Genomic DNA, 17,486 nt, shown 5'->3' with positions numbered 1-17,486 from the left:
CTCTCTCTCTCTCTCTCTCTCTCTCTCTCTCTCTCTCTCTCTCTCTCTCTCTCTCTCTCTCTCTCCCTCAGCATGGGTATTATTATACTGCCTTGGTAGGCCTGGCACATTGTTGTGAAGGCTATCTTTGAGTTCATGACAATCTTCCTGTTTTGGCTTCATGAGTTCTGGACTGCAGACTTAGGACTTCATGCCCAACTTGAAAAAGTCTTTTCTTCCTTTTCCTTGCCTAATTGCCCTTGGTCGCACACCAGGCACTCTAAACAGCAGTGTAGGCAGTGAGCCAGCTTGTCAGGCCCTGGTCTTACAGGGGAAGTTCTCAGTTTTCCATTCTTGACTGTGAAGCTGGCATTACTGTATCAGAAATGATACACTGAACTGCATCGTTTTGTCAAGAGCTTGTATAACGAAGGCATGTAGGATTTTATCCATTTATTGATTGATTTTTCTTTTTCATTCACCCGTACTTACTTTTTGAAGCAGAGCATGATTCCTGCACTGTGTTTCCACTCACAGGCTTTTTGCCAGGTGATTTTTAAAAGCAGTTTGACAAGCTCTAGGCAAGCTTAGGGCGATGCGCCTCAGTACTGCACAGTATAAACCAAGCCCTGCCGGGAAGCCTTCCCTTCAAGGTGACAGACCTTAAGGCTTCTATTCTAGAGGACCATGTGCAGACAGAACTAGAGGATGGGAAGTCTTCAAAGGGGATTCTAGAAGAGGACACTCACATGTTTTTAAAATATGTTTAGATGGGCCTGCAGTTGCCGCCTTTCATTTGTTTGTGTGGCATGTGGTGGGGAGATTTGCATGTCCAGAGTCTTCCCCATGGGTTCCTTTCAGTGTGCTGTTGATTTGCTGTTGACACCTGCCTGAGGGCCTTTGCACTATCTTCCTCCAGGAGAAGAGCTTTGGTTTTTCGTTCCTTGTCATCTGTGTCTGGATTTGGTGTCAGGACAATGCTTGCTCCGTGAAATGGATCTAAGGGTTCCCACCTCTGAGTTCTTTTGTAAGAAAAGGGTTGACATTTTTTGCAAGAGTTTGAGAAGGATTGACAGCTCTTCTCTGTTGGGTTGAATTTTCCTGTGAGGCTGTCTGGTCCCAGGCTTTTCTGTGGGGAAGGCTCTTTTTCCCCCCTTACTAATTGAATCTTTCTGCTTGAAATTGGCGTGTTGGTGTTTCTTCATGATTCTGTCTTGGTAGGTTGCACGTTTGTAGGAACTTTATCCATTTATCCTATGTTATTCTATTTGTCAGCACAGATGGTTTATAGAGGTCCCTGTGCTTATATAGTTAGTGGGGTTGGCTGTACCACTCACTAAAGCACTCATCAGATCCCTGATCCTGCCCAGGGCCTGTGTATGAACTGTTACCCGAACAGAGAATGCATGCATGCTCCCCTCTTCTAGCCCAGGCAGGGGCTTCATTGTCTCTTCTTGTCTCTGAAGCCATTTGCTTTGACATGTCAGCATATCCAGTGGAGCTCTCTGTCCTAGAGACAGTGAACTCCTCCCCTGCTTATCACTGCTCCCATAGCTCCTCATTGGCTCTCATTCATCATTTTCTTCTGCAGAAGGCTGGGCCTTAGTTTATACTGGGCACTGGTCCTTCCTAAGCATCTGTCCCCCATTTGATGCAGGTGGGTGCTCTATCACAGTAAGTTTTTGTCCCCATTTGCTTAGTGTGGCATTTATAGACAGGTGAGCAGAAAAAGCAAGGACTGTGAATTGGGTTTGGGGCTCAACTCTGCACACTGCTGCTTCTCAACCTGTTGCCTATTTTCATCCTACTCCTGCACATGGAGGCTACTCTGTGTTCCCAACTGGCTCAATTCTGCCTACCATAGAATTTTGAATCTACAGGTGTTCTGCATGCCTGTTTTTGTAACCAGAGTTTTGCCTTGAGGACCTGGGGTGATGTCCCCATGTTCTCCCTGGTGGGAAGATGGAAAAAAATCAGTACCTAGGAAAGGCTGTCAGGCTGTGTCATTTCTGCCACTCAGGGAAGAAAAGCACAAGTCACTCAGTGGGGCTTCAAAAGTGTATTAGGACCGGGCAGAAAGATGTTCCATTTCGACGAGCAGAAAAGGGAAAGACTTGGACCATTTTCATTGCAACTTTATGAAAGCATGTGCTTCGGAAGGCTGCTCAGCCGCGGGGAGCCCGAGAGCCCCGGGAGACTTTCGTCTGGCTTTGCTTCATCTCAGATATTGTCATTTTCTTCAGACTTTTGTTGGCAAGCTATGCCTTCTTCCCAGAAGCTGACAAAACCCAGCCATGTGTTCGGCAGTTTGTGTTATGACTAAAGTCGTCTTCAAAAAGGCTTTGTTTTCACACAGTTTGTTTTAACTCCTTGAGCATATCCAGTTGCAGCTAGAATGCACTGAGCTGTTAAGTGGGAGGAGTATCACACACTGTGGATAGAGCTTTGACCGCTCAAGTGGTATGTTTTACATTCTGAGCCTGATATGGAGATCGAATCCCCAGAAGCTGCTATTTTGCCCAGGCTCCATCACTTCCTTCAGGCTTTAATAGTTTCCCCTCCTCTGAATGCATTTGTTTCAACATCTATCCAACCACTGCGGTGACCGTAATTTACCCAATGGCTTTGGCCTTCCTGGTGATTTTCTCGCTGACTTCTAGAGATCTACATTTTTTTCTTTTTACTACAGTGTTGCAATGGTGCTGTTAATAGTTCCATTTCATAGACATGGAAATGAAGGCCCAGGTTGGTGGGTAGGAGGGGTTGAGCCTGGAGATATGTGTTTGGTCTTGATGTCAGAGCTGAGGCCACTCCTCACAGTGCCAGGCAGGAGACTGTCATTCAATTCATATGTCCAGGGTATATTCAAGCAGCCCAGCCACACCTGTGGCTTAGAAACGATACCATCTCTGTGTCCTCCTGTGGTCCTCCTTCTATGTCTGTGCTCCGGTTTTCACCTCTTCTAAGGACACCAGGCAGGTGTTTTAGGATCCCCGAATGTGTGACAGTGAACGGAGGATGCTTGTTTCTGGTTGGTGAGGAGATAGACCAAAGCATTAAGCATCTGCGTCAGACTATGAGCTTGCTCTCCGCTGCCTCCACTTCTTTCACTGCTCATGAGCAACGTGCTCAGGCAGACCTGACGTCCCTAGCACCTTACTCTCAGCATTGAGCACGTGTGACCAGTGCTGTTGTCAGTCAGAAGGCAGCAGAGTAGATGTTTCCCTCCCTGTCGCCTGTCACCCTTACCCTTCTGTTGCTCAGCAACTGAGTCAAAAAGTGTCATGGGATTCTCAGTCCTGCTAGGCCCTGACCCCTGGACTGTTCTTCCTCCAAACAAGGCGAGTGGTCCACAGTCACTTGGCAGAAATATCTGTGGTTTAGGTATATGGGGAGCGTCCCTTTGAATCATTGTCCTGAGAGCTGGGACTTTTCAGGGGGCATAGTCACACGACTTCCTGTCCAAGTGTTGAAATCAAAGCTCTAGTTCAACTCTACCAGGCTGAAGGGCAGAAGGTCCAGATTCTATTTCTAAAACTTTTTGTCTATGACTCTGGCAGCTGCTAATGCATACACCAGTGTGGAACAACAGATACCTTAAATGTGGGTTTTCAGTCACTCACTTGACTTCGCTTCTCTGGCCATTCCTATGTCCGGGGCTCTAGTGGGTGCATCAAGCTAAGTAACTCTTCTCCCCCCAGTGCACACTCACCTGGAGCCTGAGGATAGGGCCAGATTTGGAAGTAGGTCGTTGTTGGTGTAATTGAAGATCTTGAGTTGAAAGTAGCCTGGATCTGGGGTGAGCCTCAAATGAAGTGGCTAAGAAGAAAACAGACATGTGGGGAGAAGCTCTATGAAGGTAAAAGGTTGGAGTGATGCAGAGACAGGATTCAGGGTGCCAAGGACCGGTGACAGAGCTAGGGAAGGACACCCAGAGTCTTCCTGAATAGCACAGGCCTGCTGATACTTTGGCTGTGGACTTTTGACCTCCTGAACAGCGGGATGATTAATTTCTGTTGTTTTAATCTCCTCGGTGACAATTTGTTAAGACGATCCCAGGAAAGGAGCAAACCAAGGTAGTTTTAATTGCTGACGTAACACAATCTAGAATCCTCCGGGAATGGAGTCTCTCCTTAAATTGGCTTGTGGATATGCCTGTGTGTTTGTGTGTGTGTGTGTGGGTTATCTCGACTATACAAACTGCGGTTGAAAGACATGCCCACTATGGGGGACACTACACCCTGGGTTGTATAAGAGTGGAGGAAATAAGCTGAGCAGGTGGGCCTTAACCCATTGCTCTCTGCTCTTGGCTGTGGATGACACGTGGCCTGCTGCCTTGACTCCCCTGCGATGCTAGACCATAACCTGGAATTGCAGGCCAAATAAACCTTCTCCCTGAAGCCGTCTTTGTCATAATATTTTATCACAGCATCGAGAAAGAAAATAAAGACATCAGGCCCACGGGGAGGAAGGACAGATTGACGGTTGAGTTCTCAAGCTCTTTTGGAAGCTTGTCTTATGAATTTTCTGCCAGCTCTAAATTATGTCCTAAAGTTGTTACCATACTCCACTCATACAAATTAGGCATGCAAATTCCCAGATGCTTACAGATTCAGTGTTTTTTCTTCTTCTTTTTTTTTTTTTTTTTTTCTGATAAAAGTGTAGAGTGTTAGAAAAAAGGGCTTGGGGTGTTATTAAATACATTTATCAACAAGGAAACAAAGTGCTTTGTAATGAGGCAGAAAACAGTGCTGCCGCCCTGTGAAGCAAAGCCGAGCTTCTCATATGTGGAGAACAGGGCAGGACCATGTGGAATGTCTGCACCGAATGCCTAGCTTTGAGTTTTTGCCTCAGCCCTGCCAGTAAGCATGGACGAGGGCCAGGAGAAGACTCAGCAGAGGAATTTCTCAGCCCTGGGCATGAATGCGAAAGGGCCAAAGATGGGGGAGCATTGTACTCAGTGCCAGAGCCCACAGATCCACAGACCCACTGGGACTGGGGTGTGTGTAGAGTTTCCAGGGTGGATCTAGTGACTTCCAGCATATGGATGAAGCACAGTGTGGATGGTGAGCTCGGGGATCACTTCCTGGAACCCCTCGGATACTAACATCCCCAAATGCTCAGTTTTCCTACACGAAACTGCAAATACATCCTCCTGTTCATTTTAAGCCAGGAATGCCCAACCTTCAGCCCATATGCTTCATGTAGCCCAGGACAGTTATAAGTGCAGCCTAACACAAAATTCTAAATCTACTTAAAGCATTCCTTTTTGTTTGTTTGTTTGTTTGTTTTGTGTCACTCAATTGTGTGGTTTTGGGACATAAACTTTGTAGATAGCAATGTCACTGCAGTGTCCTGCAAAATGAATATGTGTGTGTTTTCACAACTTATGAGTCATAGCGTGGACATCCTGGCTTTCCACAGCTCTAGGCAACTTCTGGTAACTAAGAGTACATGCTGTTGAAGTGACTGTTAGGGAATCATGAAAAAAAAAATATTCTGTGTATGTTTGGTAAAGACACATTTTTTTCTTCTCCATGTGAGGATCAGTTTTACCTGTCCACTTGACACAATCTAGGATCCCCTGGGCAGAGAGTTTCAATAAGGGACTGTTTAGGTCAGTGGGTCTCAACCTATGGCCTTCGACTCCCTTTTGGGGTCTAACAACTCCATCACAGGGGTCACATATCAGATATTTACATTATGATCCATAACAGTAGCAATATTACGGTTAAGAAGTAGCAACAAAAATAATTGTATGGTTGGGAAATTATAAAGTTCCTCACCATAACATGAAGAACTGTATTAAAGGGTTGCAGCATTAGGAAGGTTGAGAACCACTGGTCTAGATTGAGTTTGCCTATGGGCATGTTTGTGTGGGGTTGGCTTACTTAATTAAATACCTTACACTGTGGGTGGCACAAGTCCCTAGGAAACTGGTCCAGAACTGTATGAAAGTGGAGAAATCAAGCTATACACAGGCAAGCAAGCAAGCAAGCATCCATTTCTCTCTGTTTCTGATTGTAAATGTCACATAACCAGCTATCTCAAGTTCCCACCTACTTGACTCTCATGTGATAAACTGTAGCCAGGAATTTTGAGTTAAGATAACCCATTTATCTCTCATATATATTTTTTTAAATCAGAGTATTTTGTCACAGCAACATAAATGAAACTAAAGAACCCCAGTGAGCTAAGTCCTTGGATGGACCATATGTGTATGGAACTAAGATCATTGGTTCATCCTCATGGAGATCTAGCAGTTCTAGGTTGGGTGAAGACCCTAAGTCTATGGCTTTGAACTAAGCCAATGACTTGCTGAGAGATGAAGTCAACACCCAAGCAGTCATTACTATGCATCATGGCTGAGACACATAGTGAAGGTCTTCCATGCCTGGAACTGAAATTTACAGTTTTACTGCCATTATCTTTGACCCTCGTCTACTTAGGGTCTTGAGTCTAATGGAAGTTGGGGCATAAAGCCCCAGGTTCCACTTCCAGTACCATATAACTGGATGGGGCAACACATGCCTAGAATCTGTGCACTCAGAGGACCAGAAGTTCAAGGTCATCCTGGATCTGAAGCTAACCTGTGCTACATGATACTGTCTTGAAAGGACAGAGGAAGGAAGGAAGGATGGAAGGAAGGAAAGGACAAAGGAGGAGGAGGAAGAAGAAGAAGAAGAAGAAGAAGAAGAAGAAGAAGAAGAAGAAGAAGAAGAAGAAGAGGCACTAATTTGACAACATGTCTTTCCAAGTAACTTGGCATATCACCCAGGTTTGCTCACATAGAACTCTCTCTGCCCCATTTGATTGAAGCCTGTTAACCTCCAAGGCCATGTTCTTTCCTCTACGTTTTCCTGGGTCTTAGTGGATATCATCCCAACTCAATCATCCCAGCAAGAGTTGAATCTGATTTCTCACTATAGGCAATCTATAGGGAGCATAGCTGGTGGAGTGGGGAGACACCTAAAGCCAGGGATGCACCCAAGGTGGGGCCCTAAGGGCCCCTGAAGGCGAAGAAAGGCAGGCTGGGGTTGCAGGGAGTCTGACTGTAGGCAGGCAAGGAGTCTTGTGGGGTTTCACCTCTGTAGGGGATACCTTCAGAGGACATTGGTGAACATGAAGTTGTTTATCCACAGTGGTGGGCTGTTGAAGAAGCTAATGGTTCTAGATGCTCATCTCCAGAGGAGCAGGGAAGATAGATAGAGGAGCCTGCTGGTGTCAGACCTGTGAGGAGTTCACTGCAAAGATCCAGTGGGTCAAGCCAGGTTTAGATGACATTTCTCCAAATTGTGTCATTCCTGAGTGGCTGGACCTGTCATCCGAAAGTCGTAGGGTCAACAGGGATGGCAGATGTCTGGAGCTAAGAGATAAAGATGTGGTCAACCAGGTGTGCAGTGGTTGCTTATTAAATGATGCCAGAAAGCAGTGTGTGTGTGTGTGTGTGTGTGTGTGTGTGTGTGTGTGTGTGTGTAATCTCTTCATTTATACACATTGTAACTTACTTAAAACGACTGTATTCTGGCTAAACACATGCAAGTACCAGGGTCCTTGTAGGGGTCTGGCCCACTGTGGTGGTTCCGTCCCTAGGTAGGTAGTCCTGGTTTCTATAAGAAAGCAGGCTAAGCAAGCCAGGATAAGCAAGCCAGTAAGCAATGTTACCCCATGGCCTCTGCGTCAGCTCCTGCCTCCAGTATCATGCCCTGACTTCCCTTCATGATGGACTGTGAGCAGGACATGTAAGCTGAAATGAATCCTTTTCTCCCTGGCTTGCTTTTGGTTGTGTTCATCATAGCAATGGAAAGCAAACTACCATACCTTCACAGGCTCATGTGTTTGAACACTTGGTCCTCAGCTGGTGGTGATGGTTTGGGAGACTGTGCCATCTTTGGGGCAGAAGCTCTAGTTGGTGGACATAGCCATAGGGGGTCAGGCTCCACGGTAACAGCCTACCTCTGCCTACAGTTTCATTTTTGTTCCCTGTTATTCTAGATACCACACTTCCCCCACAGTGCTGGATTGCTCCCTCTCACTTTGTGAACCAATGTTAAACTCTCTTCAGGTTGGTTCTGTTAGGTATTTGACACAGTGTAGAGAAAAGTAAGTATCTTGTCATACCTAGTCCTGAGAAGGAGGTTGGAGCACAGAGTTTAAACGACACCTCTGATATCACCCTGTTGCTGAGAAGTGGGATTCAAATCTTGGTAACCTGGCTTCTATGTTGATGGCATAAATGACCACCCTTTTGCCCTACAGTAAGATCGCAATGGGGCTCCAAATCCAATGATAAAGTCAAATTTATAAACCTTTTTCCATGTGCTTGGTTTCTATCAAAAAGTAATCTTCTGACAGCAGCCAGCCCCACCCACTGAACAGTAACATCATTTTATTCCATTTTTTTCTGATAAAGATAAGAATCCCATGCAGGGTTTCAAAATCTGAGTTCTGGTAGTTTGCTAGCCGTGCCTCTGCAGAGCTGGCTAGGCTGCCTGGAGGGCAGGTGGCAGAGACCCACAGCGGTGCTTGTCTTATGAATGATGGAGGCTTTCATTAAGATATGCACACGTCCCAGCACATGACAGCCATCTGAGCTGTGGACCAAGTTCATTGCTTTCTTCTTCTCTCTCAAGCTTTAGTGAGTGGATAGGAGGTGAATAAAGGAATTTCTGATTCCAGAAATTTATTCTGAAAGTAAACAGAGCTGAGTTAAAGAACGAAAGCTTTGCTAGTTAACGGTTAACCCAGCTACTCTATTCTAAGCATATCAGGTGTTTGATTCTGACTTTGGCTTGGCAATGTTTAATACACAAGGAAGTAATTGTATTCATTGACTTCCCCACACCCCAGCTTCAATTATGTGGTGAGCTAATCAATCCCCTTCATCTTCGTAAATAACATGTCTTTCCTAGTTATTGAGAACTGGCTGTGATTCAGTCAAATGCAAAAATATTTACTGAAGACTTATTATGCACTTGGCTCCATGAATATGGAGATTAGCTCGCTCAATCATCCTTCAGTTAATGAGTAGTTATGGAGTGCCCCAGTGTGCCAACCAAAGTGGAGGTGCTAAGGGAGTAATGACAAACAGAATAGTTATGACCTTTGACCCCAGGTAACGATGTGTTTAGTGGAAGTTACCACACTACAAGACTGCATGCTTAGTTGGAAGTTAAGCCAAGTCCCCTCTCAGGACACAGAAGGACACAGCAGGGTGAGAAGAGGATGCTGGGATAAGAGCAACACATGGATGAGAAACAGCTTTAGGAATCTGTGTCTGGGAGGAATCGGGTGACAGGACAGGAGAGAGAAGGAACCTGGGGTGTAGCTCAGTTGGTAGAGTACTTGCCTCCTATGCACAAAGTCCTTGGTTCAATCCTCAGCACCGCATAAACTTGGCACTGTGGCATGTCTGTAAATCCAACACTCCAAAGGTAGAGGAAGCAGGAACAGAAGCCAAAGGTCATTCTGGGCTACATGGGACCCTGTGTTTAAAAATAGAAACAAAAAGAGAGAGGGGATCAAGAACACTGAATAATGTTCATGACAGTCAGCAGTATGGCCATCCATTGCTGATCTGCTTTGGTGCAGAGGTTGGGGTAGAGACCAGTCAGTGAATGCTGGAGGGGAATGAGGCAGAGGCAGATAAATGGGGGAAGGGATGGTGTGATTCAGAGTCATAGCAGGAGGGTGTGTGGGGCAGTGTGCTTGGCCTGCAGTAGCCTCATTGCCAGGGCTTGACAGACTGTGTGGAAGGATCAGGCTGTGAGATCACAACAGCAGGCACAGGTAAGATGTGGTCTGACTGGGTCCACTAGAGAGGTCCACAGTGGAGCCAGGTCTACCTGGAGAGAGGAAAAGTACATATGAGAATATGAAATCCAAATGACTGAGCCTATGAGCCTGTGGTGAGGTTTTGGCTGTGTTTGGGGGAAAGCAAAATGTCCTTCATTGGGCACTGCCTTCATAAGCAGGTACTTATATGGGGTGGATGATACTTGTGGGCAGAGGGCAGCAGAGCAAGTGGGTAGCACCCACGATGTTGATGTCCAAGCCTGAGCTGATTGCCACTTTCTTCTTCTTTTTTTTTTTTTTACAGTCAACTTTGACCACTTCCAGATCCTGCGAGCCATTGGTAAAGGGAGTTTTGGAAAGGTAAGAGCAATGTGCTTTAAATGACAACAACAAATGAACTATGCAACTCTGGATGCTTGGAGTTTGAGCATGTGTGTGTTCTGTGGGTCTGCTTTTTTGCTAGGTGCTGGGCATTTTCTGCTGACAGAAGATTCCAATTTGGCAAACCTGAGACATGAAAGGGAGCCTTGATGGTTTCCTTGCACTCTGGGACCTTTCACCCTGAAAATGGGAATGACCATACAGTCTGGGCATCGGTGACTCATGGTGGCAATTGCTTCAATATTGCTAATGCCAGGTCTCCTCTGAGAACCTAAATGCATAGAGTAGATTCCCCTCCTCCAAACTTAACGTGCATTGGCATCCTGAGACAGCAAGGGCATCCTGTGTTTATAGGAGGGGCTCTACCTTCCATAGCATCTCTGGACAAACAGGAGGCCCCCACGGAGTCACCACTGCTGGTAGCAGAAAGCTCCACAGTGCTGCTGACCACCCAGTGCAGTGTCCTGAGCAAATGCTGGCCCCAAAACACTGGTCCCTTAAACAGCTGGTTGTGAAAGATGCTTTGTAGCTTCCAGGAGATTTCTTTTTTTTTCTTTTTTTTTTTTTTTTAATCAGAAAGTCTTTTTATCAGCTTCAAGCTGGTTGGTGCTTGTTAAGTTGACACAAACTGGAGTCATCTGGGAAGAGGGAGCCTTAGTTAAGGAATTGCCTCCATCAGATTGGCCCATGAGCATTATCTTGATTGATGTGACAGGCCCCAGTGCACTGTGGACAGTGCAAGCTCTGAGCAGATGGTTTTGTGTTGTATAGGAGAGTGAGCCAGTAAGTAGCATGCCTTTATGGTCTCTGCCTCAGTTCTTGCCTCCAGGTCCCTGCTCTAGTTCCTCCTGGTTCCAGGGTCCTCCTTTGATTCAAAGAGGCCAAAGACTGTTCAGTTAAGGAGTGGTGCAGTTCACTGGGCCATACAGACTGCTAACTCTTTTATACATGTGTGCTGGGGAGCTCACAAATGGGGTGATGGAAAGGCAGGTGACCTTGCTGCCCCAGAATGCCTTCCCTGACTTCTCTGGATGATGGAATAAGCCTTTTCCTTCCCAAGTTGGTTTCAGTTCATGTTTTATCACAGCAAAAGAAAGCTAGCCAAGGAAGGGAGTTTTACATATTTTTCCCTGTCTTGTGCTTTTAGGGTCCTTGAATTATTGAAATGGCTAACCTCCCCCATTATGGGAGGGATGGAGAGAGAGAGAGAGAGACAGAGAGAGAGACAGAGACAGAAAGACAGACAGACAGAGACACAGAAAGAGAGAGGGAGAAAGTGCATACATGTGCTGTACATACATGTGTGGTACACGAGTGCAGTTGCATGCATGCCCACATGTATGTCAAGGCCTGAGGTCACCATCAGGAAACTTCCTTAATCACTTGACCTTATTCACTGGGGCAGGGTTTCTCAATCGAACCCAGAGCTCATCAACATAAGGCTAACATGACAGACAGCTTGCTCAGGGAATCCCATGTATCTACCTTCTGAGTGCTAGAAATACTGGTGAGTTGTCACATCCACCTGTCTTTCATGGGATCTGGGGGTCCCAACTCCAGTCCTCATGCTATTTCTCTGTGATGCTGTCACCACTGAGCCCCCTCCCTTCCCTGGCTTTGGTCCTGAGCTTAGAGAGGAATAATTTGCTGTTTCGTTGTGAAGATAAAGTTATACATTTTCCCCTTTGCTGCCATGGAACAGTGCTGGGACAGGCCCGTGTGACATGGCTGTGAGTGAGTTCAGCAAAGACCAGACTGATGGAAAAGAAGGATTTGATGAGAGACACTAGAAAGGGTAAAGCATCAGCCAGTTCTCAGAGCAGGGATGGCATCCCGGAGGCTGGCAAGCTATTTTTGTAGGTTGTTAAAAGGAAAGTGAGTGGTCAGATCTCATTAGAGGGGGACCCGTGAGGGTATCTCTTTAGGGGAATGGCTATCTGTGTGCACATTAGACTTGAGATGGTCAGAGTCTTCGTATTAGGGTGGATGTTTTTAGTAGCATGTTACTTCCCGAAGGCAGACCACCACCTGACCACCTATGCTCTTTCCATGGACACAATTATCCTATGTGGAGACAGAAGTAGCCTTGCTGTGACCCAAATCTGCTACAAGGCCAAACAGCCTTGTTCTGTGGCTGGGACTTCTCAGCACAGCCATTCACTCCAGGCCAAGGTTGATAGTTTGCAGGGGGTGGGGCGGGGGGATAGGATGGGGGGTGGGAGGGAGGGAGGAATGGGTGGATATAAGTCATGGAAGAACAATTGAGTGTAATCAGAATAAATTAATTAATAAAAAATGCAAAAACAAAAAGAAAGAAAATTTCCCCAGTAGTTTTTATCATGTCTTGCTTGTTGAATCACCACTTGTTTTTCTTGTGCCCGTTGAAATAGCTACACAGTGTCTCTTATTATCTTGAGAGTTCCAAGCTGGCCATGGTGGCACACGTCAGGAGGCAGAGGTAGGCAGATGGCTGTGAGTTCAAGGACAGCCTGGTCTACAAAGTGAGTCCAGGACAGCCAAGGCTACACAGAGAAACCCTGTCTTGAAAAACAAAACACACACACACACACACACACACAGAGAGAGAGAGAGAGAGAGCGAGAGAGAGGAGAGAGAGAGAGCGGAGAGAGAGGAGGGGAGAGAGAGAGAGAGAGAGAGAGAGAGAGAGAGAGAGAGAGAGAGAGATATCTCCATTGTTTGGTTTTAAGGCTTCAAAGCAACCTTGTGTAAATGAGACAAATCCTAATTGGACATGCTGCATGTCTAACCTTTTCATATGTCACTGAATTTCTTTGGCTAACATCTCATCAAAGATGACCATCTCTTGCTCTAAAGTGAGTGAAAGGCAGAAATCAGCTGAGTGCAGGCATGCAACCCTCTCTGTCCTGACTGTGGTCACAATGTGACCATTTATCTCACGCCCTTGCCACACTGCTTTCCCTACCACAATGAATGGTGGACCCACAGACTCTGAGCCCAAACAAACCCCTCAGTGGGTTTTCGTTACAGATTTTGTCAAAGCAAGTGAGAAGAAGCAACACAATGACGCCACTCAGATTTGTGTCTTTGCTGACTTGGAGATCAAGTTGTCCATCCATTCTGAGACAAGTGTGTGCAAATGCCACTATGACTGTGGGGTTGTCATTTCTTCCTATAAGTCTGCACTATGCGCATCTTACTTGGAGGTCTGAAGTGCACACACATATCTCACTGTTACAGTCTCAGGAGGAATAGACCATTATTATGAAATGCCTTTCCACCTGACAATACTCTCATTTTGTGTATATTTTCTCTGGGATCAATATAAACATTATCATCTGCTTGTGCTACTGTTTATGTGGCATATATTTTATTTATTTGCATTATTCCCATTACACTAAAAATAAATACTATGAAAATAGTATATACTTAGATTAAAACACTTTTTATTGATTTTTTTGCATGTTTCACATCATGTATTCCAGGCCTTCTCATCTCCTATCGCCTTGTATCTACTCTTCACTCTTTCAACCTCCCCCACAAAAAATCACACACAAACACACACACACACACACACACACACACACACACACACGCATACCACTACCACCACCACCACCAACACCACCACCAACAACAACAAACTTAGCATAGACAACATCTCACCATGGAAGTTGTGAAATGTCACAGTGTGTCCCACAGTATATCTGTATCCCTCTGTCGACACACTTTCACTTCCAAATGTTCATTGCAAGGATTCATTGGTCTGGTTTGAGACCTCTGGCTTCTGTGACACCATCAATATTGGATCCTCACTGGGACTCCTCTCAGTTAACCTGTTGTTGTCCTGTTTCATGGAGATCCTGCAGCTTTGGATCAGTAGGACTGACTGGCTCTTTCACTCATGCCAAACATTTGCAGATGATATAGATTTGGGGTGAGCCAACTCAGAGCACTGGATCTAGACCCGGGTGGTAGCTGAGTTGGTCAGTGTGCCAGCTCTCCCTTATTCATACCACCAGAGCGAGCTCTCCAGCACTGCTCTGTCTAGGCTGCCCAGTGCTGCCATTGGCAGGAGGCAGGACCAGTTCTCTTGTTCTCATGCCCAGGGCTGGCTCTCACTCATCCAAGCTGTCAAGGCCAGTTCCACTGTGCTGCCCAGTCAAGGTACAGGGCCTACTCTCTCAACAGCTGCAGCCTGCAAGGGACTGAGCCAGGCCCCTCCAACACACACACACACACACACACACACACACACACACACACACACACACACACACACACACCACACCTTTCTGGCTGGCTCACCTGTGCCTTTGATATCAGGGCCAGCTCCATTGTTGCCCAGGCAACAGGGCCTGCTGTTCAAATAGTGAGGGGCAGGGCCATCCCACCTGCTCTCATGCCCTCAGTGTCAGCTCTCCTGACTACCACAAGTGAGCATCACCTTCCTCATGACAGAAGTGGTGGAGTCAGCTCTCCTGTACTCACACCCTAGCTAAACACCTAGGTGGTCCTCCTCAGTGGTTGTCCTGACCAGGGAGGTCCCCATGTTCTCCAGAGGTGATATGAGCCATGTATATCGACACTGACCCCTGCTGCTGCTTAGCTGTGGACCCAGACATGACCCTCAAAGGCAGTTAAGGCTGGGGCCTCACCATGGCCTTACATGGCAGGGCTGGCCACTCTTAAGAGGCTGTTCTTTTCCACCCTTGAGTCTTCAGTTCCATGTCTCTTCATAACTCTCAAGTTGTGCCACTTTTCGTTCTCTCCCATCTGCCTACCACACACTTGCACGTTGTGGTGGCTCCTGCTGCAGGCCAGCAACATGACTGGTGGGCCCCTGGGTTACGTCCTCTGTCTGCGCTGCCTGGTGTGGCAGCAAGTGGGTGTCTATGGCTTGCCTATGCCATGGGCCAGAAGGCAGATGTGTGGGTGGCATGGTGGTCCGCAAGTCTCTGTCTGTCTTCCTTTTCCAATGTTGTGCTGTGTGGTGGTAGGCAGGGTTCTGTGTGTCTATGGCCTGCCCATGCTGTGGGGCAGAGAACAAGTCTGTGGACATCTTTCCCTGCTCACATCTCATAGCATGGCAGAATGCAGGTTTCTGTCTGTAATCCTCTTCCTGTGCTGTCTGGATTACATTAGATTAGATTAGATTTTTATGTGTCCTAGGCATCAAACAGCTTTGGCCACCAAGCCAGGCATCAAGCTAGATGAACAAAGGACTGCCATCTACTCTGCCCAAGACTGATATAAGAACACCACCTCCAACAAGGTGTCTTTTCACCCACTGCCAAAGGGTTATAATGAGGTCTACCTTTAAAAAGATCCATTCTACAAACCTGGCCTTTTTAGTTTGACTAATCCTTTGATTTGTGGTAGACATAATTCTTGGTTCTTGTCTTTGTTAGGGTTTCATTGCTGTGAAGAGACACCATTACCAAGGCAACTCTTATGAAGGACACCATTTAATTGGGGCTGGTTTCCAGTTCAGCTTTAGTCCATTATCATCATGGCAGGAAGCATGGCGGCATGCAGGAGGCAGACATGGTGCTTGAGGAGCCAAGAGTTCTACATCTTGGTCCACAGGCAGCAAAGAGACTATGAGACAAACTGGGCGTAGCTTGAGCATAGGAGACCTCAAAGCCTGCTCCTACAGTGACACACTTCTTCCAACAAGGCCACACATCTAAATAGTGCCACTTTCTATGGACCAAGCCTTCACACACATGTGTCTATGGGGGCCATATTTATTCAAATGACCACAGTACTGTTTATCTTATGTCTAGTGTGTTTTTATTATTTTATTATTTTTGTTCTTCTGTTTATGCTGTTTTGTATGTTTCAAGCTGAATATTCAGAACTGCCTTTTCATTTTTCTAGTGAGGTTATTGCTACACTTTCCTGTGCTATATTTTTTAATTGTTGCTCTAAGGACTCACGTCTTTAATTTATATCATAATGTTTGCAATGTTTACCTACAATACAGGGACACAGGAATTGCACAGGTCAGTCTCCACCCTGTCAGCTTTTCTATTATAGCCATCCAATTTATTGTGGTTTCCTAAAATTTAAATCTCTAAAGATGATATTAAATTTTTTTTTAAATCTAAAATGTACACTACTCTTGTTTCTCACTTTCAGAAAGCTTAGTTTTAAATATTTCAAGAACTTTTGAGAAGTAGTGGTAGATTATATCTAAGTGGAGACTTTTGTTTTAAAAATAATTTCTCTCATGGTTTATGTTTCCCCTCTTTTCACTTATTTGGCCCGTGTTGGCCTTTATGCCATGCAGCAATGTTACATCAGCTGCTTTTGTTAGCTAGTGCTTTCTTCTTACTTTTTACTTTTACACTTCTTCTTTCTTCTTCTTCTTTCAGATCAATTTCATAATGTTAACTCTCCAGTTTTTCTAGTTATGATCGTATTTCCAAATGCTTTTAAATGGCCAATCTATGGATTAGGATGCAAGTCTTTAATGTCCCCCATCGTCTGCTCAGTGTGGCCATTTGCTTGTATCTTCTCTGTTTCTCACTGCTGTACAGAGCACAGCCATGGCTGTACGGAGCACGGCCACACCTCCTGCTTTTCTATCCATCAAGTCCAGCATGTCCAAGCTGCATGTAGGGCATGATAAATAATAGTTCGTAAAAGTTTGTGCTGGTTAAAATGTTTTATTAGCTTATGTTTTAGCCCCTCCCCCAGTTGCTTTTTGTTTTGCTTTGCTTATGAGGCAAAGTCTCTGGTAAGAGAAGTTACATTCAGATTTGCTGTGTAGTCGGATGACTGGTGAACCTCTGCCCCTACCTCCCCAGTGCTGGGATGTCAGGTGTGTCCCACCGGGCCCAGCTTTTAAAACATATTTTCAGTATAGAGTTAACTCAGTGAGTCCTGTACATCCGGCCTCTTGTGTGAGCGTGATGCTCCCATCCTCTTTATTTCTCAGCTGGACTTCTTGCTGTCTACTCACTCCATGTTCTCTTCAGGGGTCTGCAGATGTGGGGCAGAGCTTGTGTCATACCAGAGGCTCCTCATCTCTGGATTTCTCAGAACCACTATGACCATGAGACATAGAAGGCCTGCCCTTGACCTCCTTGATGGCAGCTGAACTTAACAACAAGAACAAGACAGCATGTAAGAACCCTGCAGTCGTTTCCCCACCCTAATGTGCCAATTCTATGGTTCAAAGAACCTTGAGGCACCTCTTTCCAATCTACATCACAGTGGGGTTTCATAGCTTTCTTCTGTGCCCTCCTGTCATTGTCAGTTTGGGTCCTGAACCCTCTGTATCTTTTTGTGACATTCTGTTAGACACGATAGCATGTGGCTTTGCAATCTTTCAAATTGGCTTT

General features: G+C 45.8%; 1 protein-coding gene and 1 non-coding gene across 2 annotated transcripts in view; one reads left to right on the top strand and one right to left on the bottom strand.

Annotated features, from left to right (window-relative positions):
* Stk32b (serine/threonine kinase 32B) overlaps positions 1 to 17,486 on the top strand; it is a 242,359-nt gene that overhangs the window by 51,629 nt on the left and 173,244 nt on the right. Inside the window, exon 2 of the mRNA XM_051165037.1 lies at positions 10,079 to 10,134. Coding sequence (XP_051020994.1) covers positions 10,079 to 10,134 — 56 coding nt within the window. The remainder of the gene's footprint in view (positions 1 to 10,078; positions 10,135 to 17,486) is intronic.
* On the bottom strand, positions 15,294 to 15,436 carry LOC127206030 (small nucleolar RNA SNORA48). The gene has a single exon (XR_007832725.1). It is a non-coding gene; the product is annotated as a small nucleolar RNA SNORA48 (small nucleolar RNA).

The sequence above is a fragment of the Acomys russatus genome, chromosome 22, assembly GCF_903995435.1.
Source record: "Acomys russatus chromosome 22, mAcoRus1.1, whole genome shotgun sequence".
Classification (NCBI taxonomy): Eukaryota; Metazoa; Chordata; class Mammalia; order Rodentia; family Muridae; genus Acomys; species Acomys russatus.
This window is presented reverse-complemented; position numbering and strand designations above follow the sequence as displayed.